Genomic DNA, 24409 nt, shown 5'->3' on the forward strand with positions numbered 1-24409 from the left:
TAACATATTATTATTGTATATATTGTAATGTATGCATTATATATTTGAACTGCCCTATACAGGAGACAATGATACCCCTGGAAGCCATTATTACCTAAATAAAAAGTCCTATACCAAAAGGTAAAGGAGAATACTTACCCTCGTGGTGTTGGCTAGAGGTGAAACCAAAATAATACAGGTTACAGCCTATGTTCTTGGCTGTCCGCTAGAACTTGCTGTGAGACTGTTGCTGAAGAACCACATGTTCTGACCAATCAGCATATAGAAAGCAAGCTGGCACTGACCAAGACACTTTCTCCCCAATGCCTAGTTTTCATATGCCAGAAGGTACTATGCAGGAGGCTGGAGGTAGGGGCCACTAACAACAGTCTTACAGCTATGAACACTGAGAACGGTAATAAGAACCAACCTGGCAAAATATGCCAGTGAGGGTAAGAGTGATACATGTTATGGGATTAACTAATTGCTTTCTGCTTGAGTTTAAGGTCAGCTCCACAGGAGGAAACACATACCCGGTATTCTTTTTTTTTTTAATATTTTATTCATTTATTATATATAAGTACACTGTAGCAGTCTTCAGATACACCAGAAGAGGGCATCGGATCTCTTTACAGATGATTGTGAGCCACCATGTGGTTGCTGGGAATTGAACTCATGACCTCTGGAAGAGCAGTCGGGTGCTCTTAACCGCTGAGCCATCTCTCCAGCCCCATACCCGGTATTCTAAATCTGGCCAAGAACTCAATGGTTGGGAAAGTTATAGACCCCCACATGCGAACCTAATAGAATTATTCTGCTAAATGGATACAGTACCAAGTTACTCTGTAAATCTGTATCCCTATATCCATGTGCTCTTAAGACTCTTCAGAAAAGTTTCCTTGTGCAGTGGACAGTGGTTACATAAGAAACTCACAACCGGCCCAAGTGCAGAGTACACAGGCCTGTGAAGTGCACAGCCACAAATGGGACATCTGTATCATTCCTCCCTCGAAGGCTCAAGAACGATTGGAGGTGGGGAGGGCAGGAGGACTGTAAGCCATAGAGATCAGGGAGGATGAGAGAAGAAGTAAATTCTCTGCACTTGTGGGCTCACAGCATCTATGGTTGCTGCAAAATGTCTATCCAGTCAACACTCTCCAGCAGGAAGTATTCACAAAACTCAAATCCTGGCTGAGGAGTATCGGCAGATGGTGGCTTCTGAGGGAAGAAGAGTCAGTTTTCTTTAAACGTGATCCTTGGTTGGTCAACAGTTCTCTCAAGGGTGGCTACACACTCAAACGTATGGCCAGAAGAAGACAAAAGATGAAGAAGAAGCAGGAGGAGGAAGAGGAGGAAACTGCTGTTAGAATAGTTCCCTTCTGGGGTTGGGGATTTAGCTCAGTGTTAGAGCGCTTGCCTAGCGAGCGCAAGGCCCTGGGTTCGGTCCCCAGCTCCGAAAAAGAGAAAAAAAAAAAAAAAAAAAAAAGAATAGTTCCCTTCTGCACCTAATTTATCCTTAAAATGAATCAAAGTTTCCAAAGATAACTTCTGTGTCGCAGGTGGCACACTAAAATTTTCCCAACGGTCACTGAGATGGAAAAGAGTATCTCAAAAACATTGACACGATTCTGCACCAGATTACTCGCATACTGCTCATTATAGTGAACTGTGTGTGTGTGTGTGGGGGACCTGTTCTTGGGACTTTTCTGATTGGGCAAATAGCATTCCTTAAAACATTTTACATTTAAAAGTAGTCTTCAAGAGGCTTGGTGAGGTGACTTAGCAGGTAAATATATTTGCCACTTCATGACGTAAGCAAACCTAGAGACCTAAGTTCACCCAGAACCCATATAAAGATGGAAACAGAGAACTGTCTTAGTCCTGCTTCATTGTTAAGATGAGCCTCCATGACCAATGCAACTCTCTTATAAAAGAAGAGATTTAAGTGAGAGCTTGCTTATAGTTTGGTCCTGGGATAGTAGCTGAGAACTTTACATTTTGACCCACAGGCAGGAGACAGACAGACAGACAGACAGACAGACAGAGACTGAGCCTGACATAGGTTTTTGAAACCTGCCCCTAGTAACACACATCCTTCAACAAGGCCACACCCCTTAATCCTTCCCAAACAATCCCATTAACTGGGAACCAAGCATTCGAACATGAGCCTATGGAGACAATTCTCATTCAAACCATCACAGAAACCACTCTACAAAGTTTGTGTTTGACTCCACATGTGCAGTAGAGTGCTGTGCTTTCCACCTTAAAAATGATGATGATGATGATGATGATGATGATAATTTTCAAGTGATTTCCAAAAAGAAATTACCTAAATTATCTATAAAATCTTTTTAAGTTTGTCCAGCCCTAACAAAGAGATAATATTAAGGTGAAAAAGGAAAGTGTAGAGTTGAACCCCTGGGAACTAGCCACCTCTAAGCTGGTTTATTGTGCTCACCGTGACACAATACTGCAGTTACCTCATTTCCCTCCCCTACCTATGTACTACCACTTCCAAAGTTTGTGTTTTTACAAAATAATGCTATCTCCAGCTCCTCTCGCTTACGCTTTGTTTGCCTTGTTTTGTTTGTCTTGTTTTGTTTGTCTTGTTTGTATGTCTTGTTTTCTGAGACAATGTCTTGCTATGAAGACAAGGCTAAATTCAAGCTTGGCTTCCTCCTCAATGGGCCTTCTGACATTGTGCTCAGCCACCAGACCCCAATTATTGGCCTGTAATGATTTCATTTATGCCATCAATACCATTACCTCAGATATAATAGATCATAATCTGGTATTGCTCCTTTTTTGTTTTTCAACACAGCAAATACTAATATTGATTATATTTAAAGTTTGAGACAGTTTTGTCATCTGAACTGACAAAAGCTAGAGTCATTTTTGAAGAAAATAAACCTCAAGAAGACAACTACAAGTTCTCATTTTTAAATGAAGACAAAAATTAAGGGAGACGATGCTAGATTTTTGATCCGATAGTAATAAATGCTTTGAAATTCTGACTCGTGGGGGTTGGGGATTTAGCTCAGTGGTAGAGCGCTTGCCTAGCAAGCGCAAGGCCCTGGGTTCGGTCCCCAGCTCCAGGAAAAAAAAAAGGAAATTCTGACTCGTTCATTTTAAATGAATGTAAATATCACTGTGTATATTTAATATACACAGTGTGTGTGTGTGTGTGTGTGTGTGTGTGTGTGCACGCGCGCACACGTGCGCAGGAATGTGGTGTGTTAGTGAGTTTTTGAGAAAAGTTCTCACCATATAGCCAAGACTTAAACATAAACTTGTTCTGTAGCCTAGGCTAACTTCAAACTTAAGACCTTCCTGTGTCAGATTCCCAAGAGCTAGAATTAATGATGCATACTGCCATGCCCTGGCTACTGTTATCTAAACTGTCTCTTCACAGTGAAAATCATGGCCCCCCACCCCTTTATATATGCAAGTGTGGCTCAATTCCTTTTCCAAAAGACCCTAATTGCCAAACCAAAGTGACTAGGCAGATGTATATCTCTCAAAAGACCTCCTGTTAAAATTCAGTCTTGCATAATTCAACATTCCTGCAATTTTACAACTCTACTGTTTCCTGGTCATTCCCGGTGCAATAAATAACTGTGGATCAAAATTTTTATAAGTGCTCCTAAAGGCTTTTGAAAATCATGAACAGTTCTTTTTTGTCCTATAAGGACAACATTTAATTGGGGCTGGCTTACAGGTTCAGAGGTTCAGTCCATTATCATCAAGACAGGAGCATGGCAGCATCCGGGTAAGCATGGTGCAGGTGGAACTGAGGGTTCAACATCTAAAGGCTGCTAGTGGAAGACTGGCTTCCAAGTTGCTAGGGCTACGGTGTAAAAGCCCATGCCCACAGTGACACACCTACTCCAACAAGGCCACACCTCCAAATAGTGCCACTCCCTGGACCAAGCATATTCAAACTATGACATTCCACTCCCTGGTTCCCATAGGCTTCTTCAAACACATGAGTCTGTGGGGGCCATATCTAGCCACAGCATAATAAAAACGTACATTTAGTTCAACTTCCAAAGTCCACATAGTCTACAGCTGTCTCAACAATGTTAAAAGTCCACAATTCAAAGTCTCTTCTGAAATCCATCCAGTCACTTAACTGCAGTCCCCAAATCAAGACAGGGAACCGGCTGGGCAAACTCCAAACCCTGCATCCCCATGTCCGATGTCAAAGCAGTTCGCATATCTCCACCTCCTTTTTCATCTTTGTTGACTGCAACAGACTTCTTTCCCCTGGGCTGGTTCCACTCCAGCACTCCTCATGAGATATCCTATGGCTCTGACACCTCAAAAATCTTGGGGTCTCCAAGGAAGCACCAATGTTACAGTTTCTTGTTTCAATGTCTGGGATCCAAACATGATCTTCTGGGCTCCTCCAAAGGACTAGCATCACTTCAGCTCTGCCTTCTGCAGAATTCTAGGCTCTGGTTGACTCCATTCTACTGCTGCTGCTGTTCTTGGTGATCATCCCACGGTACTGGCATCTCTAATACACTGGGGTCTTCTGCTGCAGCTAGGCTTCACCAACAGCCTCCCATAGGCTCTCTTCATGGTGTTAAGCCTCAACTCCTTTGCATGACCCCTTCAGTCCTGGGCCGTCAGCTGCAACTGAGGCTGCACCTTCACCAGTGGCCTTCCATGGCCTCTCACAGTGCTCAGCCTCAGCTGCTCTTCATGACCCCTTCATGACTTCCAAACCAGTACCACCTGGGCGACTCTTACACATTACCAAGTCCAGCTACAGCATGAGGTACAACCTTGCAACTCTAGAACACAACTTCTTTGTGCTCTCAGAAAACACTTTCCGGAAGATTTAACCTTAGTAATGTTGGTCTTTTCTTAATCACTTCTAATTTCTTAGCTCCAGCTAGCCAGCATCAATTGTCCCAGTAGTCCCTTCTATTTTTCACTCTAAAGCCAGAGTCACATGGACGAAGCTGCCATGTTCTGCTGCTTGCTAAGGCTGGAACATGCCCCATCCCCCCTACCCCCTAATTCTATTACCAGCTTTCTGTTTCCCAACTGCCTCTCTGCTTAAGCTTGGCTTTCCTGGAACTTGCTCTATACATTGACCTTGGACTCAGAGAACTGCATGCCTGTTTCCTAAACACTAGGATTAAAGGTATGTTCCACTAAGTCTGGATTTAAGTTTTTCTTCACTTAGAACTTGCTGAAGGCTGGCCTTCAACTCAGAGGTCTGCTTGACTTTGTCTTCTGCGATTAAGGGCTTATACTACCATACCTGAACCTAAACTTAGGTGGGTGGGATCTTGTCCCAAAGTCACTACTCCCTTACTTTAATTTATTATCCTTGAACACAAGATTAAACTTCATTTCACTTCCTCGTACCCCTTTAATGCTTGAACCATGTACTTTATATTTTCCCTTTCTCAGTTTGCTAAGCTTGTTTAAAATGCTCTTCATGAGACTTAACTGGAGAACAAAGTCTATGATGGGTGTTTCTGAGACTTCCTTTGTCAATGGAATTAATCTGAATCTCTTCACCTTAGCCTCAGGCAGACTCTTCAGACAAGAGCAAAAGTAGCCAAATTTTTCACGAAAATTTAGGCCACATACTGAATTTCTTCTCCACTGAAACCTCTTGGGTCAGGTCTGCACAGTTGAAATCACTCACAGCAACAAAGTCTTCCATATTCCTACCAAGATAGCTCATTAAGCCCCACTTAAAACATTCCATGGCGCTCCAAATTCAAAGTCCCAAAATCTCCATTCTTCTAAACAAAAACATGGTCAGGCCTATCACAGCAATACTCAAGTCCTGGTACCAACTTCTGTCTTAGGGTTTTACTGCTGTGAACAGATACCATGGAAAGCAACTTTATAAGGACAACATTTAATTGGGACTGGCTTACAGGTTCAGAGGATCAGTCCATTATCATCAAGACAGGAGTATGGCAGCATCCAGTCAGACATGGTGCAGGTGGAGCTGAGGGTTCATCTGAAGGCTCCTAGTGGAAGACTCCAGTTTTTGTTAATATTAAGAACATAGTAAGCATGTCCTAAAGCTAAAAATAAGGTATTATTTTTTTTTCAGAGCTGGGGACCGAACCCAGGGCCTTGTGCTTGCTAGGCAAGCGCTCTACCACTGAGCTAAATCCCCAACCATAAGGTATTATTTTTACTCTGAGTGATTGCCAGTAAAAATGTATTCGCTATTCATTGGTGTGGCACTTTTGTATTTAGAGGCATTCATATTTATAATTTATATCACTGTAGTTTGCTATTGCTTAAAATATCAGTTGTTGGTGCTTCCATTGCCTTACTTAATACAGTCCTGGCTTTTTCAGAGAGCTCAAAACCTGACATCATCAAGGACTCTGGATCTGTACAGCAAAGCCTATATTGTCACATTGCCACCTAAGCAGTTCCTAACTACTTCAACTGGATTCACACTCAGTAAGATCAGGAAACAATTTATTCTCTAATTACCTGTGACACATTCCACTGACTGATAAAAGCCGAGGAAGCCGTGGACCTGGGCAGAAAAGGGAATTTCTCAATTTTTAAATATGAAGGGGCTGTTTGAATCAGCCTTTTATGCAACTATGTTAAAGTTAACTATTCATACTAGTGCACGTTATTCCACAAAAACACGTATTAATCAGTGTTGATGTTATCATTTCTTCTTTATGTGTGGTTAAGAGGCAAAGCACCACATTTCTTTTGTCTGTTTGTTTGGTTTGGTTTGCTCTAGTATTGAAATCAAGTCTTGGACCTCAAAGACAAGCACTTTACCATTGAGTAACAACCCCTGCTCCCAGAACGTCCTTCTTTTATAGACCAGCAAGCTGAGGATCATAAACACTTAATGACTTTTTTCCCAGTGTCAAACAGTGAAATTATGGCAGAGGCAAGATGAGCTGCTTAAATTCCTAATTCTTACTTCGCCCCTGTATATCAAGTGCAGGGCTCTGACTCTGGGTAATTACCAAGTAATTCACATTTATTATTCTCCAGCCCTGTAACATCAGGTCCCACAGCGGTGCAAACAGTGCCAAGCATGACTTCCAGCCCTGTTGTATGTTGCTAAATTCTCTAAACCAGTCCCTATTAAATGTTCCTTTTTTGCCATTTTTTTAAAGTTATGTTTTTTCAATAACACTATGGCAGATAGAATCTGACACATTTTCAATCACAAGTAGAAATGTGAAGGATACCACGGAACTTGTGACCAATTTGCTTCAAAGGATAGAGTTAGAACAAAGAAAAAGAAAAGTAGGGGCAGGGCGGGGCGGGGCCAGAAACAGACTTTAGAAGTACTAAGAAAGACGTGAGTTAAATTGAGTATGCCTGACATTGACTGCGCTGACAAGGAACCATTGGCTGTCTCTTTGGGAAGTAATGACGGAGTGTCAACACGCTTTTTAAATAGTCCTCACATTTTGGAGATAAAATCAGCACGAGCATCCAGTTACTATCTAATATTTGTTGAATGTGTCATATATTCTAAAGACTATGCTAACTGTGCTACAGATATTTAAAACATATTACACTAAACGCTGTGTTTTGTTTTTAGGGATGAAAAACTGAAGGACAGTACCCAAAGTCACACAGCAAACAAATGTCTCAACTAATATTCGAGTCCAGATCGGACTCCTTACTTCGTCACTAAGGACGCGCCTGTGGATAATTGTGTCTGAGCTCCCGAAGAGCCGTAAACTAGATTTTAAAGGTCAAAGAGATAAGGCAAGTCTTGGATTGTCTTCTTGCCACTTTTACTTCATTTTCATACTATCTTTTCACTGGTGTAAGGAATTTGCCGAATGTCTTAGGGGGAAGCAGAGACATTGTTTTCCTGAACCCGCTGTATAAATTGCGCAAGTGAGTGAATGCTCTGGAGAGCAGGTGATATAGCCCGAAGAGTCGTTGTTTAAATTGCCTCAAATACAAAATGCTTTGTGCTGTCTAAAGCCTTCCAGACACTAAGCCAGCATCCAATGATGTCCCAGCCAGAACACTTTGAGGACTATTTCCCAGAACGCTTATAGGAAGCACTGCTTCATTAAACCGAACATACTTTCTCAATCGTTTACTTGAAGTCCAATGACCTAACATGTGTAGTCGCGCATGTAGTGAATCCTTTGCAAATCTTAGGGAATAAGTGGACCTGAAAAAACCGAGGGATAAAGACGTTGGGATTGGAGAGACGGTGGTACTCAGAGATGCAGGGACAGTGGTGTCGGTCAGGTGAACCTGTTTATCACAAGGAAGAGGGTTCACACCATTTTAAAAGTTCACACCATTTTAAAAGTAGAAGGCAAAACAACAACAACAACTCGTGCTATTCAGGTCACCATCCATTATGCCAAACTATGTGCTCTTCAGTGCAGACACCGCGTTTTAACAGTGTTATGTGAATCCTGTGGGTCTAGCTACTGGCAGTCATCTGTATGTCCAACAAAAGATGAATTTTCAGGTAAAAGGAGTTGCTTTGCCTCCTCGTGGCGTCTTCCAGTAATAGAATCTTAGAATCACAAGGCATGGTGGGACACAAGTGTAACCACAAATATCGTAGAAGTTGAGGTTGAAGAAGCTAGTTTCAGTCCGGTGTGAAGATCACCACGAGACTTTAATACTAGATTTATTATCAAAGATTCATAGAATTTCAGAAGTTGAAATGTTAGAGATGATCTAGTCAAATTATATAAATATGCAAAAATCTCGTTTTGTATGTAGAGAACCTCGTTCTGTGTCTAATCAATTGACTGTGACTATATTTTTACATTTCCATATTTCTTGCTGAAAACTTTGGGTAAATTATTTGTCAAATAATATGCCTAATAGTAGACCAGGGACAGGAAAAGCTAGGACTAGAAATGTCTTCATCACCCCTTCCCATATTTTCAGGGCTGTTGTAACAAGTTACCATCTGGTTACACTGTTGCAAGTTACCACCTGGTTACATAGGGAACTTAGGCTTAATTATCAGGGTAAACCACATGTCTTAGCTATATCTTGATTTATAGATCAAACAACACACTATCAGCTGAAAGACTCCAAAATTTCACTTATGAGATGGGAAAAACTCATTTTGGGAAAATATATTTTTTCTACATTTCAAAGGAAAATAATTGGAGACATTCAAGAAATATTTGGGAAGGACTATAAAGGAGTGATGACTTCTTTACAATTGGTATATAAGAGGAAGCATTTGGCATTATATGTACTTGAAATTATTCTTTCTGCAGGGCAATGCTCAGAGGACAGCCTGTAAGAGCATTTCTGAACAAAACCAGACTATTCACATAAAAGTTCCCATGGCATTTTGATTTTTTGAAACTTCTAGCTGGACTCACAATTTTGAAAGTTTATTAAACTCTACCTAATTTAAAATGCTTCAAGATATTGCCTCATAAGACAGTGAGCGCTAAAAATGTGGTACCATGAACATAAAATTTATACCAGGAAATAAAACCAATCTGAAACCTATTGCTTAAATCCTTGTATTAGTCTTTGAGTTTAGTAGAAAAAAAAAATCTTAACAAAAACAATATGCCAGGGTAGCACATGAGCTTTTAATCCCAGTGCTTTGGAAGAGAGGCAGGTGAAACTCTGAACTCAAGGCCAGCTAGACTGCATTGTTAGTTCCAGACCAGCCAGGGAAACAGGATGCACAATGCAATCCTGCCTCAAAAAAGAAAAGAAGGGCTGGAGAGATGGCTCAGTGGTTAAGAGCACCGACTGCTCTTCCCAAGGTCCTGAGTTCAAATCCCAGCAACCACATGATGGCTCACAACCATCTGAAATGAGTCTGATGCCCTCTTCTGGTGTGTCTGAAGATAGCGACAGTGTAATCATAATATATAATAAATAAATAAAATATTTAAAAAAAAAAAAGAAAAGAAAAAGAAAGAAATCCACTTTTTCTTTCCGCCATCTTGGCGCCTTTGGAGGCCTGCTGGGAACAGGACTTCTAAAAAACAAGTATGTCTGGAAGGCTGTGGTGCAAGGCCATTTTTGCTGGCTACAAGCGAGGCCTCAGGAACCAAAGAGAGCACACGGCTCTTCTTAAAATTGAAGGTGTTTATGCCCGAGATGAAACTGAGTTCTACTTAGGCAAGCGGTGTGCTTATGTGTACAAAGCAAAAAACAATACAGTGACTCCTGGAGGCAAACCAAACAAAACCAGAGTGATCTGGGGAAAAGAAACTCGGGCCCATGGAAACAGTGGCATGGTTCGTGCCAAATTCCAAAGCAACCTTCCTGCAAAGGCCACTGGACACAGAATCTGTGTGATGCTGTACCCATCCCGGATTTAAACTAATGGAGAGTAAATAAATAAAAGTAGATTTGTGTTCTTGTAAAAAAAAAAAAAAGAAAGGAATCCAATAAAGAAATACCTAATTAAATATAAGAAAGTTACCCTAAAGACACTTTAGGATAGCTCAATGACTCTGTGTTAGTAAAAATATGAAAATCTGTAAGAAATGAATACAGGAGAAAACAAAATGACAACATATCTGAATGATAAGAATGGAGTGGATCTGCTTAGCTGACCAGTGTGTTATATTTGGGAGATAAAATTTCTCAATGATATAGCCATCTTTAGTTTTTAGTGAACATACCTGTTTAAATGTGTCTAGGTGAATCTAAGTCAAATCTTCTTATACTTGAATTAAAATGTAATGAATAATCTAGTCAAAAGCAAAAATAAAGGGCTAGTCTGAAGAGACTCCTTTTGATCAAAATTGGAATGTTTGCATCAAAATAATAAGAATGCTAATAACTTATAATTAATTGAACATTTTCATCATCTATGGTATTGATAATGAGAAAGAGAGACAGAGAGACAGAGAAAGAGGAGGAGATATGGTTACTCTGCCAACCTATTAACAATTTGTAAATCTACTCTACCAAGATTATCAGAAAAAATGTTTCACTCCACAAGTTTTTCTAGTTCTGGTTAAAGCAGCAAGAGTGACTGGTTATTTTAAAATCTCTTCAGTATTTAATTTATTTGTTATTTTTTATGTATATAGGGTTTTGCCTGCATGAATGTCTGTATATCATAGGAATGTAGTGTCCATAAAAGGCCAAAAGAGGGCACTGGATCCCATTGGGTTGGGTTTATAGACAGTTGTGGGCCATCATGTAGGTGCTGGGAATCCAACTTAGATTCTCTGAAAGAGCAGCCAGGGGCACTTGACCTCTAAGGTATATTTCTCCAGTTCTGTTTTTTTTTGGGGGGGTGGGGAGTGGGGGGAGTGGGGCGGAGGCTACTAGGGATAGAATCTTGGTAAATATTCTACCATGATATCTCTAGAATTTTCTAGAGAGAAAACAATCCAGGCAGGAGAGGAAGGTTTATCAGTTGACAGCTGAGTCCCCGTTGTGGAAATGAATAGACCAGGTACATTCCTCAATGCACCTGTCATATGAGTCTGCACATGGTTATTTGTCCTATAGATTCTTTGAGGGAAAGGAAGAATAGACCTTGTTGGGCAGCCAATATGCTCTATGTGGGTCATAATTTTTCTCGCCTTTGTAGTTTTAGTAGGTATTCATGGTTAAGTAAGTGTGTATAATCAGGCAAATGCGTTTCTTGGTTTTCAGAGATGCAAGCATGGACAACAAAACAAAGGCATGATGCATATCAGAAGGTCTCTGTCAGTTTGTGAACTTTAATTACTGCCAAATGTTTCTCTAAGCTTCTGACTCAGAAGTTTACTAGTGACCGTAATATAAAACTGGTGTTAGAGCTGGAGAGATGGCTCAGTGGTTAAGAGCATGGACTGCTCTTCCAGAGGTCCTGAGTTCAATTCCCAGCAACCACATGGTAGCTCACAACCATGTGTAATGGAATCCGATGCCCTCTTCTGGTGTGTCTTAAGACGATGACAGCATACTTGCATATAAGTACAGTGTACTTGCATTAAAAAAAGGAAAAAAAAACAAATAAAAATATTTAAAAAGGGGGAGGGGGCTGGAGAGATGGCTCAGTGTCGCGCGCCCAATGTCCCGCCAGTAAGAACGACGCGCGGCAACAGGATTCTTCTGCGAGCAAGCCTTTACTGTGTTACAGCTCTTCTCAGTGTTACAGCTCTTCTCAGTGTTACAGCTCTTCTCAGTGTTACAGCTCTTCTCAGTGTTACAGCTCTTCTGAACAGGGACCCCGAGCAGCAAAATCGCTCGGCTTATATAGACAGCAGTATGCTAATTATCTCTCAGGGATTGGTGGGGCTTGGATCACCCCACTACTTGTCCTCCAGGGATTGGCGGAGAATGAATCGCCTCATTAGCATATTAACGGTCAACTAACACCTGGTGAATAAACCGCACATGTGCAGTACCGCTGTTCACCACTAGAGGGAGCCCTAGCAAGGGGACAAGCCTGCACATGCGCAGTAAGTCGTTTATATCCAGACAAGGCTGGATGTCGGCGCCATCTTTGTTTCGCCGCGCCGCTCTCTACATCTCCCCCTTTTTTGTTTAATAAAATGACTGGTCTAGATCTGGGTGTCACGTCAATCTTGTCATTGCTCCTGTCTTAGGTCGTTCTCATCCAAACTCGGCCTTACCCGTCATAGAGTTACCCTATCGCCACCGGGCCCCGTGTCTTAGGTTGGTCCGAGTTCGAGGAAAGTTGCCCGTCCCTGGATACAATGACTCCACATGACTGTGACAAAAATGATCTAGGGCGAACTCTTGATCTTTCAAAGAGGCCAGCCATATGTTGGGAGAAGCACCCTTTTTAATGGTGGTCATAGCCTGGTAAACAACCATTTTGTGTCTGGCATGTTCTCTTTTTAAACAGCCAATAAGCCAGAGACCTACTCCGCATCCCAGGAGGACAATAGCTCCCCGGGACAAACATGCCCGCCCACTCCTTGAAAAGGGAGAAAGCATTGGTAATCCATGAGGTAAAGTCTTCAACTGTGATGGGGTCCAGCCTAGTGCTGTTGAGGACAGCAATCTGCATCAGCAATTGTCTTGATAGTTGCTCTGCTTTCATGGACCAGTTTCCTTTCAGATAATTCGAGATTTCTTTGCTCTGTTGAAAATTCTGAGAAAAGTTAGCTCACAAAGGAATAATGCATAAACCTCTAAGGGAGGAAACACAAGACAGCTGTGTCATATGATACAGTGCTTCAATTTGTTCTTGAACTAAATCTATCCTTTGATTGGCTAATAGAAGGCCAGATGCCAAATGGGTATTAAATTCTTCTTGTATCTCTAGCACCACTGCAGTTCTTTCTACAATCTGATTGACAGTCTCAGCTGTCTGTATTTGATTGGTCATAGCGATTTCAGCTGTGGTAGCTGCGGCAGCAGACAGCACAATGGCTGAAATTATGGCTGCCGTAATTCCAAAATCTCTTTTGGCTCTCAGCAAATTAAGAATAGGAAAGCTATCTGGGTTTGCCTCCACTGGGATTGGCACAAAGGAGGGAATCTTAACCATCACTGCGGTGTCATTAGTGCCATCCCAGCATTCAGCTAAATAGCAGACTACATCAGAGCTATTACAATTTAAAGCACCACTGCTTACATTAGTGCTTATCAGAAAAAAGGTGATCTAGCACATACTGAAGTACTAGTGGCAGTATTATTTACCAAGAGGTTATTATATTGAATATTGATCAACCTGGTATCACCTTTTTCTGGTAGCTGAAACATTATACAGCACGAAGTTCTCACCCATCAACCTAGCAAAGGGGGTCAGGGATGTATATGCCCCTTGCTCATTGGACAGCATCCATTGGAACCAAGGCCAGAGATTATGCTTGCCAGTCTTATTCTCAAAACAGTAGAATTGCTATGAACTGGCATGGGTCCTGGCCAGGATCTGGCAATAGCCCACAGAGTGGGCGAATTAACCTGTATTACCATTCCCAGTAGTAATAGTAGGGTTCGTAGTCTCATCTTCAGGAAGAGCAGAAGACAATCTTCGAGTCAAACGCTCAGGTACCCAAATTGGATTTTCTTGATTCTGCGGAAAAACACAAATCGCTCCCCTAGATCTCGAAATCACAGGATCTGGGCCACGCCATTCATCAGTTAAGACATCCTTCCACTTTACTTCTGCATTAGTTATAGGTGTAGTAGCAGCATGGCGATCCGCAGCAGAGCGGCCATGCGCATCCAAAATTAAGAAATTTAGAGTAAATAGAGCTAAAGAAAGTTGTTCTTTTGGTGTTCGGCTGCTGGCAATTCCCTCTTTTTGTTTTTTTTTTTTATAAGCTCTTTTAAGGTACGATGTACCCTTTCCACATTTCCTTGTCCTTGGGGATTGTATGGTAAGCCTGTAGTATGACCGACCTGCATTGTCTGGCAAAATGCCTGAAAGAACTTTGCAGTGTAGGCAGGCCTGTTGTCTGTCTTGAGACTATCAGGCTTTCCCCAGGCTGCCCATGCCTCTAAGCAATGGCTAATGGCATTACAAGCCTTTTCACCAGTCATCAGAGTAGCATGTATAATACCAGAACAGGTATCAACAGAAACATGAGCATATTTTAAATTTTACCAGTTTTATGTCAACTTTCTGTTATCAATGTTACATTTTTTTAAACCATATCCAATAACTTAAAAGCCAATAGTCCATAACTAAGGCATGTAGAGAATATTTATACATTTAAAACCAATCAGAAAACAAAATTGAAGTGGCTACACATAGCTACAGGTGCAAGGCTCCAAGGGCTGATTGAAACTGCTTTTTTAAGAGAAGCACCTTGTCACTTGCTAAATCTCCTTGAGACCAGGAATCCAAGTAGGCACACTCAAGTTTATCTTTTTGTTTGATTCTCCTGAATAAATTTTCAGGCGGTCTACCTCTATCAAATCTGATCAGTATGACTCTGTGAGGTTTCCAGAGCCTAATCACATACCTAGCAATAGCCTCAACTTGAGCCACAACAAAAGCTGCACTGACCCCATTTTTTATCTTTGCCTTCTCTCTGTTCCTTTTATCTCCTTTTCTTTTCTTTTTTTCTTTTGAGACCTTTTCTCCCTCTGACATACTTTCTTGTTGTTCTGCAAGGACCCTCTGACCTGTCCTAACAGCTTCCTCACATTGTTTATCCTCTAAGCAGGCAGGGACCATTTGCCAAAGAGGTTTTGGTCTGGGCTTAAGCTTGCTGTCTGTGGCTTCTCTATCCCACACAAAGAAAAAAAGAAACAAAATTACAAGCCTTGCCCACAAAGGATCCATAACTTTAGGTTTCTTCACAGTGGCTCTCCACCTAGGCCCATATCTTTCTTCCTCATATATGGCTGCCTCTTCCTCTAATTCCTCCTCCTCCGACTCTGACAACTCTTGCTCAGAGTCACTGCCAGCCAGTTCTAAGGCTTCTAATTCTTTTAATGGATACAAAGTATCCTCTCCGGATGACTTGTACTTTGTCCTCCGGGGCACTCTTATTTTTTCCTCCAGCGGCATTTCTTCTGCCTTTTGTATCTCTTTCACTTTTGTTTTAGTAACCTTTTTCTTTTTGCGAGCTCCTAATTTGAGCTCCTAATTTCTCACTCTGTTCCGTTTCTGCCTCTGTTCCGTTTCTGACATGCTCTCTTAAATCCAAAAAGGGGCATGCCTCTCGAAGCCTAATTTCTCACTCTGCTCCGTTTCTGACATGCTCTCTTCCAAAAAGGGGCATGCCTCTCGAAGCTTACCTTTTAATTTACCTTCTCGCAGTTCTGAATCCTCTTCAGCACACTGAAGGGTCCCCTGGCACCGGCGATGTTGGTTCCCGGGTCTCGGCACCACTTGTCGCGCGCCCAATGTCCCGCCAGTAAGAACGACGCGCGGCAACAGGATTCTTCTGCGAGCAAGCCTTTACTGTGTTACAGCTCTTCTCAGTGTTACAGCTCTTCTCAGTGTTACAGCTCTTCTCAGTGTTACAGCTCTTCTCAGTGTTACAGCTCTTCTCAGTGTTACAGCTCTTCTGAACAGGGACTCCGAGCAGCAAAATCGCTCGGCTTATATAGACAACAGTATGCTAATTATCTCTCAGGGATTGGTGGGGCTTGGATCACCCCACTACTTGTCCTCCAGGGATTGGCGGAGAATGAATCACCTCATTAGCATATTAACGGTCAACTAACACCTGGTGCATAAACCGCACATGTGCAGTACCGCTGTTCACCACTAGAGGGAGCCCTAGCAAGGGGACAAGCCTGCACATGCGCAGTAAGTCGTTTATATCCAGACAAGGCTGGATGTCGGCGCCATCTTTGTTTCGCCGCTCTCTACAGCTCAGTGGTTAAGAGCACCGACTGCTCTTCCTGAGGTCCTGAGTTCAAATCCCAGCAACCACATGGTGGCTCACAACCATCTGTAATGAGATCTGATGCCCTCTTCTGGTGTGTCTGAAGGCACAGTGTACTCATACAATAAAATAAAATCTTAAAAAATAAATTTATAAAAAAAAATGGTGTTAGAGTGTTAAAAAACAAAATAAAACAAAACAAAACAACCCCACTATTTCCTTTTAGTGTTATAATTAAAAGGGAAAAGAATCTCAACACATTTTCTTATAGAAGAAAATGTAGGGGTTGGGGATTTAGCTCAGTGGTAGAGCGCTTGCCTAGAAAGCTCAAGGCCCTGGGTTCGGTCCCCAGCTCCGAAAAAAAAAAAAGTAAGAAAATGTAAACCCTGGTCAAAAGAGGATCTAGCAACAAGGACATTTTGCCAACACTCAACTGCGTGTTGTTTGCAACATCTCCATAGTTTTCATAGAAATGAGTGAGTTCAAGTTAATTTGTTTAACAAACGTTTGTCTACTGACTGTTACATGGGAAGCTTCACTCTGAGACTCAGTTCTAACCACTATCATGAAGGCCTTAGTACATTGTCCTTTGCTGATTTTGAGACTCTTGAACCTAAAGAACAAAGAAAATTTCTCTCACAGGGATCCTTATTTGACTATTTATTTTATTTATTATATATGAGTACACTGTAGCTGTCTTCAGATACACCAGAAGAGGGCATCAGATCTCTTTACAGATGGTTGTGAGCCACCATGTGGTTGCTGGGAATTGAACTCATGACCTCTGGAAGAGCAGTCGGGTGCTCTTAACCGCTGAGCCATCTCTCCAGCCCAGGGATCCTTATTTGAAAACAATTTGAAAACACTTTCCATCTTGTGTGTTTTGCTTCCCCAAGTAGAATATCAAAGTATTTCATTTTCTGGCACAACAGTAAGTGTTAAGCCTGGACACACCTTAGTTGGCAAATCTAGAAGTTGCCGGGCGGAAGCCATTTTTACAACTTATACTCTCTAGAGATAATTTCCTCCCACATGTGCTAGACCTTCAGTAGGTATCATATAAAGAGTATTGATCACATTGATTATTTCCGAAACCATCTACAAGTGTTGCCTGACCTAGCTGGATGCTCCAAGAGAGAGGTAGTGGTGTCAAAATGGGAAACCTTCCTAGAGGCTTACGCATAGGAATATAATGAACTTGTTACAGTCATCTCAACAGCGAATGTGTGAATGAAATTATCATGACAGGATAGGCAGTGTGGGACACTGTGAGAAGACCCTGACAGGACCAGATTTACAGTGAATGAGCCAAGTACATCCACAGCAGAAAAATAAGGAGCAGAAGATTGGTGGTTAATAGGGTATTTCTAGAAACTAAGGACTTTACGTAACAAGAAGCAAATAAATAGTCTCTGCACCCAAATCCCATGGGATGGAGAGCTAAACCTTCAGAGAGGCAGACAAGTCTGGGAAACCAGAAGAGACTGCTCCCTGCACACACATCTCGGACGCCAGAGGAAAAAGCCAAAGACCATCTGGAACCCTGGTGCACTAAAGCTCCCGGAAGGGGCGGCACAGGTCTTCCTGGTTGCTGCCCCTGCAGAGAGCCCCTGGGCAGCACCCCACGAGCGAACCTGAGCCTCGGGACCACAGGTAAGACCAAATTTTCTGCTGCAAGAAAGCTGCCTGGTGAGCTTGGGACACACGGAAGCAGAATTTCTCTAGGACCGGGCACGTTCTGTGTTTACCGGAAGTCCCACACCCGCGGATCCCGGCCCGCAGCAGCTCTCTGCTCCCAGACCCGGTGAGAGAGAGACCCAACCGCCTGGTCAGGTGGGCACTCCTGAGGCTGCAGAGCGGAAGAGACCAACAACACTGCTCACCCCTGCCCACATCCCTGGCCCAAGAGGAAACTGTATAAGGCCTCTGGGCTCCCGTGGAGGAGGGCCCAGGAGCAGCAGGACACCTGCCTGAGACACCACCGGAACCGGAAAGAAACAGACCGGATAAACAGTTCTCTGCACCCAAATCCCGTGGGAGGGGGAGCTAAACCTTCAGAGAGGCAGACAAGTCTGGGAAACCAGAAGAGACTGCTCCCTGCACACACATCTCGGACGCCAGAGGAAAAAGCCAAAGACCATCTGGAACCCTGGTGCACTGAAGCTCCCGGAAGGGGCGGCACAGGTCTTCCTGGTTGCTGCCGCTGCAGAGAGCCCCTGGGCAGCACCCCACGAGCGAACCTGAGCCTCGGGACCACAGGTAAGACCAAATTTTCTGCTGCAAGAAAGCTGCCTGGTGAACTCAAGACACAGGCCCACAGGAACAGCTGAAGACCTGTAGAGAGGAAAAACTACACGCCCGAAAGCAGAACACTCTGTCCCCAGAACTGACTGAAAGAGAGGAAAACAGGTCTACAGCACTCCTGACACACAGGCTTATAGGACAGTCTAGCCACTGTCAGAAATAGCAGAACAAAGTAACACTAGAGATAATCTGATGGCAAGAGGCAAGCGCAGGAACCCAAGCAACAGAAACCAAGACTACATGCCAACATCGGAGCCCAATTCTCCAACCAAAACAAACATGGAATATCCAAACACACCAGAAAAGCAAGATCTAGTTTCAAAATCATATTTGATCATGATGCTGGAGGACTTCAAGAAAGACATGAACACACTTAGGGAAACACAGGAAAACATTAATAAACAAGTAGAAGCCTACAGAGAGGAATCGCAAAAATCCCTGAAAGAATTCCAGGAAAACACAATCAAACAGTTGAAGGAATTAAAAATGGAAATAGAAGCAATCAAGAAAGAACACATGGAAACAACCCTGGATATAGAAAACCAAAAGAAGAGACAAGGAGCTGTAGATACAAGCTTCACCAACAGAATACAAGAGATGGAAGAGAGAATCTCAGGAGCAGAAGATTCCATAGAAATCATTGACTCAACTGTCAAAGATAATGTAAAGCGGAAAAAGCTACTGGTCCAAAACATACAGGAAATCCAGGACTCAATGAGAAGATCAAACCTAAGGATAATAGGTATAGAAGAGAGTGAAGACTCCCAGCTCAAAGGACCAGTAAATATCTTCAACAAAATCATAGAAGAAAACTTCCCTAACCTAAAAAAAGAGATACCCATAGACATACAAGAAGCCTACAGAACTCCAAATAGATTGGACCAGAAAAGATACACCTCCCGTCACATAATTGTCAAAACACCAAACGCACAAAATAAAGAAAGAATATTAAAAGCAGTAAGGGAAAAAGGTCAAGTAACATATAAAGGGAGACCTATCAGAATCACACCAGACTTCTCGCCAGAAACTATGAAGGCCAGAAGATCCTGGACTGATGTCATACAGACCCTAAGAGAACACAAATGCCAGCCCAGGTTACTGTATCCAGCAAAACTCTCAATTAACATTGATGGAGAAACCAAGATATTCCATGACAAAACCAAATTTACACAATATCTTTCTACAAATCCAGCACTACAAAGGATAATAAATGGTAAAGCCCAACATAAGGAGGCAAGCTATACCCTAGAAGAAGCAAGAAACTAATCGTCTTGGCAACAAAACAAAGAGAATGAAAGCACACAAACATAACCTCACATCCAAATATGAATATAAAGGGAAACAATAATCACTATTCCTTAATATCTCTCAATATCAATGGCCTCAACTCCCCAATAAAAAGACATAGATTAACAAACTGGATACGCAACGAGGACCCTGCATTCTGCTGCCTACAGGAAACACACCTCAGAGACAAAGACAGACACTACCTCAGAGTGAAAGGCTGGAAAACAACTTTCCAAGCAAATGGTCAGAAGAAGCAAGCTGGAGTAGCCATTCTAATATCAAATAAAATCAATTTCCAACTAAAAGTCATCAAAAAAGATAAGGAAGGACACTTCATATTCATCAAAGGAAAAATCCACCAAGATGAACTCTCAATCCTAAATATCTATGCCCCAAATACAAGGGCACCTTCATACGTAAAAGAAACCTTACTAAAGCTCAAAACACACATTGCACCTCACACAATAATAGTGGGAGATTTCAACACCCCACTCTCATCAATGGACAGATCATGGAAACAGAAATTAAACAGTGATGTCGACAGACTAAGAGAAGTCATGAGCCAAATGGACTTAACAGATATTTATAGAACATTCTATCCTAAAGCAAAAGGATATACCTTCTTCTCAGCTCCTCATGGCACTTTCTCCAAAATTGACCATATAATTGGTCAAAAAACGGGCCTCAACAGGTACAGAAAGATAGAAATAATCCCATGCGTGCTATCGGACCACCACGGCCTAAAACTGGTCTTCAATAACAATAAGGGAAGAATGCCCACATATACGTGGAAATTGAACAATGCTCTACTCAATGATAACCTGGTCAAGGAAGAAATAAAGAAAGAAATTAAAAACTTTTTAGAATTTAATGAAAATGAAGATACAACATACCCAAACTTATGGGACACAATGAAAGCTGTGCTAAGAGGAAAACTCATAGCGCTGAGTGCCTGCAGAAAGAAACAGGAAAGAGCATATGTCAGCAGCTTGACAGCACACCTAAAAGCTCTAGAACAAAAAGAAGCAAATACACCCAGGAGGAGTAGAAGGCAGGAAATAATCAAACTCAGAGCTGAAATCAACCAAGTAGAAACAAAAAGGACCATAGAAAGAATCAACAGAACCAAAAGTTGGTTCTTTGAGAAAATCAACAAGATAGATAAACCCTTAGCCAGACTAACGAGAGGACACAGAGAGTGCGTCCAAATTAACAAAATCAGAAATGAAAAGGGAGACATAACTACAGATTCAGAGGAAATTCAAAAAATCATCAGATCTTACTATAAAAACCTATATTCAACAAAATTTGAAAATCTTCAGGAAATGGACAATTTCCTAGACAGATACCAGGTATCGAAGTTAAATCAGGAACAGATAAACCAGTTAAACAACCCCATAACTCCTAAGGAAATAGAAGCAGTCATTAAAGGTCTCCCAACCAAAAAGAGCCCAGGTCCAGACGGGTTTAGTGCAGAATTCTATCAAACCTTCATAGAAGACCTCATACCAATATTATCCAAACTATTCCACAAAATTGAAACAGATGGAGCCCTACCGAATTCCTTCTACGAAGCCACAATTACTCTTATACCTAAACCACACAAAGACACAACAAAGAAAGAGAACTTCAGACCAATTTCCCTTATGAATATCGACGCAAAAATACTCAATAAAATTCTGGCAAACCGAATTCAAGAGCACATCAAAACAATCATCCACCATGATCAAGTAGGCTTCATCCCAGGCATGCAGGGATGGTTTAATATACGGAAAACCATCAACTTGATCCATTATATAAACAAACTGAAAGAACAGAACCACATGATCATTTCATTAGATGCTGAGAAAGCATTTGACAAAATTCAACACCCCTTCATGATAAAAGTCCTGGAAAGAATAGGAATTCAAGGCCCATACCTAAACATAGTAAAAGCCATATACAGCAAACCAGTTGCTAACATTAAACTAAATGGAGAGAAACTTGAAGCAATCCCACTAAAATCAGGGACTAGACAAGGCTGCCCACTCTCTCCCTACTTATTCAATATAGTTCTTGAAGTTCTAGCCAGAGCAATCAGACAACAAAAGGAGATCAAAGGGATACAGATCGGAAAAGAAGAGGTCAAAATATCACTATTTGCAGATGACATGATAGTATATTTAAGTGATCCCAAAAGTTCCACCAGAGAACTACTAAAGCTGATAAACAACTTCAGCAAAGTGGCTGGGTATAAAATTAACTCAAATAAATCTGTTGCCTTCCTCTATACAAAAGAGAAACAAGCCGAGAAAGAAATTAGGGAAACGACACCCTTCATAATAGACCCAAATAATATAAAGTACCTCGGTGTGACTTTAACCAAGCAAGTAAAAGATCTGTACAATAAGAACTTCAAGACACTGAGGAAAGAAATTGAAGAAGACCTCAGAAGATGGAAAGATCTCCCATGCTCATGGATTGGCAGGATTAATATAGTAAAAATGGCCATTTTACCAAAAGCGATCTACAGATTCAATGCAATCCCCATCAAAATACCAATCCAATTCTTCAAAGAGTTAGACAGAACAATTTGCAAATTCATCTGGAATAACAAAAAACCCAGGATAGCTAAAGCTATCCTCAACAATAAAAGGACTTCAGGGGGAATCACTATCCCTGAACTCAAGCAGTATTACAGAGCAATAGTGATAAAAAACTGCATGGTATTGGTACAGGGACAGACAGATAGACCAATGGAATAGAATTGAAGACCCAGAAATGAACCCACACACCTATGGTCACTTGATTTTTGACAAAGGTGCCAAAACCATCCAATGGAAAAAAGATAGCATTTTCAGCAAATGGTGCTGGTTCAACTGGAGGGCAACATGTAGAAGAATGCAGATCAATCCATGCTTATCACCCTGTACAAAGCTTAAGTCCAAGTGGATCAAGGACCTCCACATCAAACCAGACACACTCAAACTAATAGAAGAAAAACTAGGGAAACATCTGGAACACATGGGCACTGGAAAAAATTTCCTGAACAAAACACCAATGGCTTATGCTCTAAGATCAAGAATCGACAAATGGGATCTCATAAAACTGCAAAGCTTCTGTAAGGCAAAGGACACTGTGGTTAGGACAAAACGGCAACCAACAGATTGGGAAAAGATCTTTACCAATCCTACAATGGATAGAGGCCTTATATCCAAAATATACAAAGAACTCAAGAAGTTAGACCGCAGGGAAACAAATAATCCTATTAAAAAATGGGGTTCAGAGCTAAAGAAAGAATTCACAGCTGAGGAATGCCGAATGGCTGAGAAACACCTAAAGAAATGTTCAACATCTTTAGTCATAAGGGAAATGCAAATCAAAACAACCCTGAGATTTCACCTCACACCAGTGCGATTGGCTAAGATCAAAAACTCAGGTGACAGCAGATGCTGGCGAGGATGTGGAGAAAGAGGAACACTCCTCCATTGTTGGTGGGATTGCAGACTGGTAAAACCATTCTGGAAATCAGTCTGGAGGTTCCTCAGAAAATTGGACATTGAACTGCCTGAGGATCCAGCTATACCTCTCTTGGGCATATACCCAAAAGATGCCTCAACATATAAAAGAGACACGTGCTCCACTATGTTCATCGCAGCCTTATTTATAATAGCCAGAAAATGGAAAGAACCCAGATGCCCTTCAACAGAGGAATGGATACAGAAAATGTGGTACATCTACACAATGGAATATTACTCAGCTATCAAGAACAACGAGTTTATGAAATTCGTAGGCAAATGGTTGGAACTGGAAAATATCATCCTGAGTGAGCTAACCCAATCACAGAAAGACATACATGGTATGCACTCATTGATAAGTGGCTATTAGCCCAAATGCTTGAATTACCCTAGATCCCTAGAACAAACGAAACTCAAGACGGATGATCAAAATGTGAATGCTTCACTCCTTCTTTAAATGAGGAAAAAGAATACCCTTGGCAGGGAAGGGAGAGGCAAAGATTAAAACAGAGACTTAAGGAACACCCATTTAGAGCCTGCCCCACATGTGGCCCATACATATACAGCCACCCAATTAGACAAGATGGATGAAGCAAAGAAGTGCAGACCGACAGGAGCCGGATGTAGATCGCTCCTGAGAGACACAGCCAGAATACAGCAAATACAGAGGCGAATGCCAGCAGCAAACCACTGAACTGAGAATAGGTCCCCTATTGAAGGAATCAGAGAAAGAACTGGAAGAGCTTGAAGGGGCTCGAGACCCCAAAAGTACAACAATGCCAAGCAACCAGAGCTTCCAGGGACTAAGCCACTACCTAAAGACTATACATGGACTGACCCTGGACTCTGACCCCATAGGTAGCAATGAATATCCTAGTAAGAGCACCAGTGGAAGGGGAAGCCCTGGGTCCTGCTAAGACTGAACCCCCAGTGAACTAGTCTATGGGGGGAGGGCGGCAATGGGGGGAGGGTTGGGAGGGGAACACCCATAAGGAAGGGGAGGGGGGAGGGGGATGTTTGCCCGGATACCGGGAAAGGGAATAACACTCGAAATGTATATAAGAAATACTCAAGTTAATAAAAAAA

General features: G+C 41.9%; 1 protein-coding gene and 1 long non-coding RNA gene across 3 annotated transcripts in view; both read left to right on the forward strand.

Annotated features, from left to right (window-relative positions):
• The window catches only part of LOC102551889 (uncharacterized), a 35547-nt gene extending 25658 nt beyond the window's left edge, over window positions 1-9889 (forward strand). The window contains exons 3-4 of one of the 2 annotated variants that reach the window (XR_005498094.2): window positions 6321-6429; window positions 7550-9889. This is a non-coding gene — a long non-coding RNA (uncharacterized LOC102551889). The remainder of the gene's footprint in view (window positions 1-6320; window positions 6430-7549) is intronic. The other variant, XR_005498095.2, reaches the window with a different exon arrangement.
• Window positions 9890-9911: 22 nt separating this feature from the next.
• On the forward strand, window positions 9912-10900 carry LOC108349835 (60S ribosomal protein L35a pseudogene). The gene has a single exon (XM_063280902.1). The coding sequence runs from the start codon at window positions 9960-9962 to the stop codon at window positions 10290-10292; it is 333 nt and encodes a 110-aa protein (XP_063136972.1). The 5' UTR covers window positions 9912-9959; the 3' UTR covers window positions 10293-10900.
• The last annotated feature ends 13509 nt before the right edge of the window (window positions 10901-24409 follow it).

The sequence above is a fragment of the Rattus norvegicus genome, chromosome 1 (assembly GCF_036323735.1).
Source record: "Rattus norvegicus strain BN/NHsdMcwi chromosome 1, GRCr8, whole genome shotgun sequence".
In the NCBI taxonomy this organism is placed as follows: domain Eukaryota; kingdom Metazoa; phylum Chordata; class Mammalia; order Rodentia; family Muridae; genus Rattus; species Rattus norvegicus.

Excerpts from the sequence above, each read along its gene's own strand:
- LOC108349835 (XM_063280902.1), top strand. The coding sequence starts at position 9,960 with ATGTCTGGAAGGCTGTGGTGCAAGGCCATTTTTGCTGGCTACAAGCGA.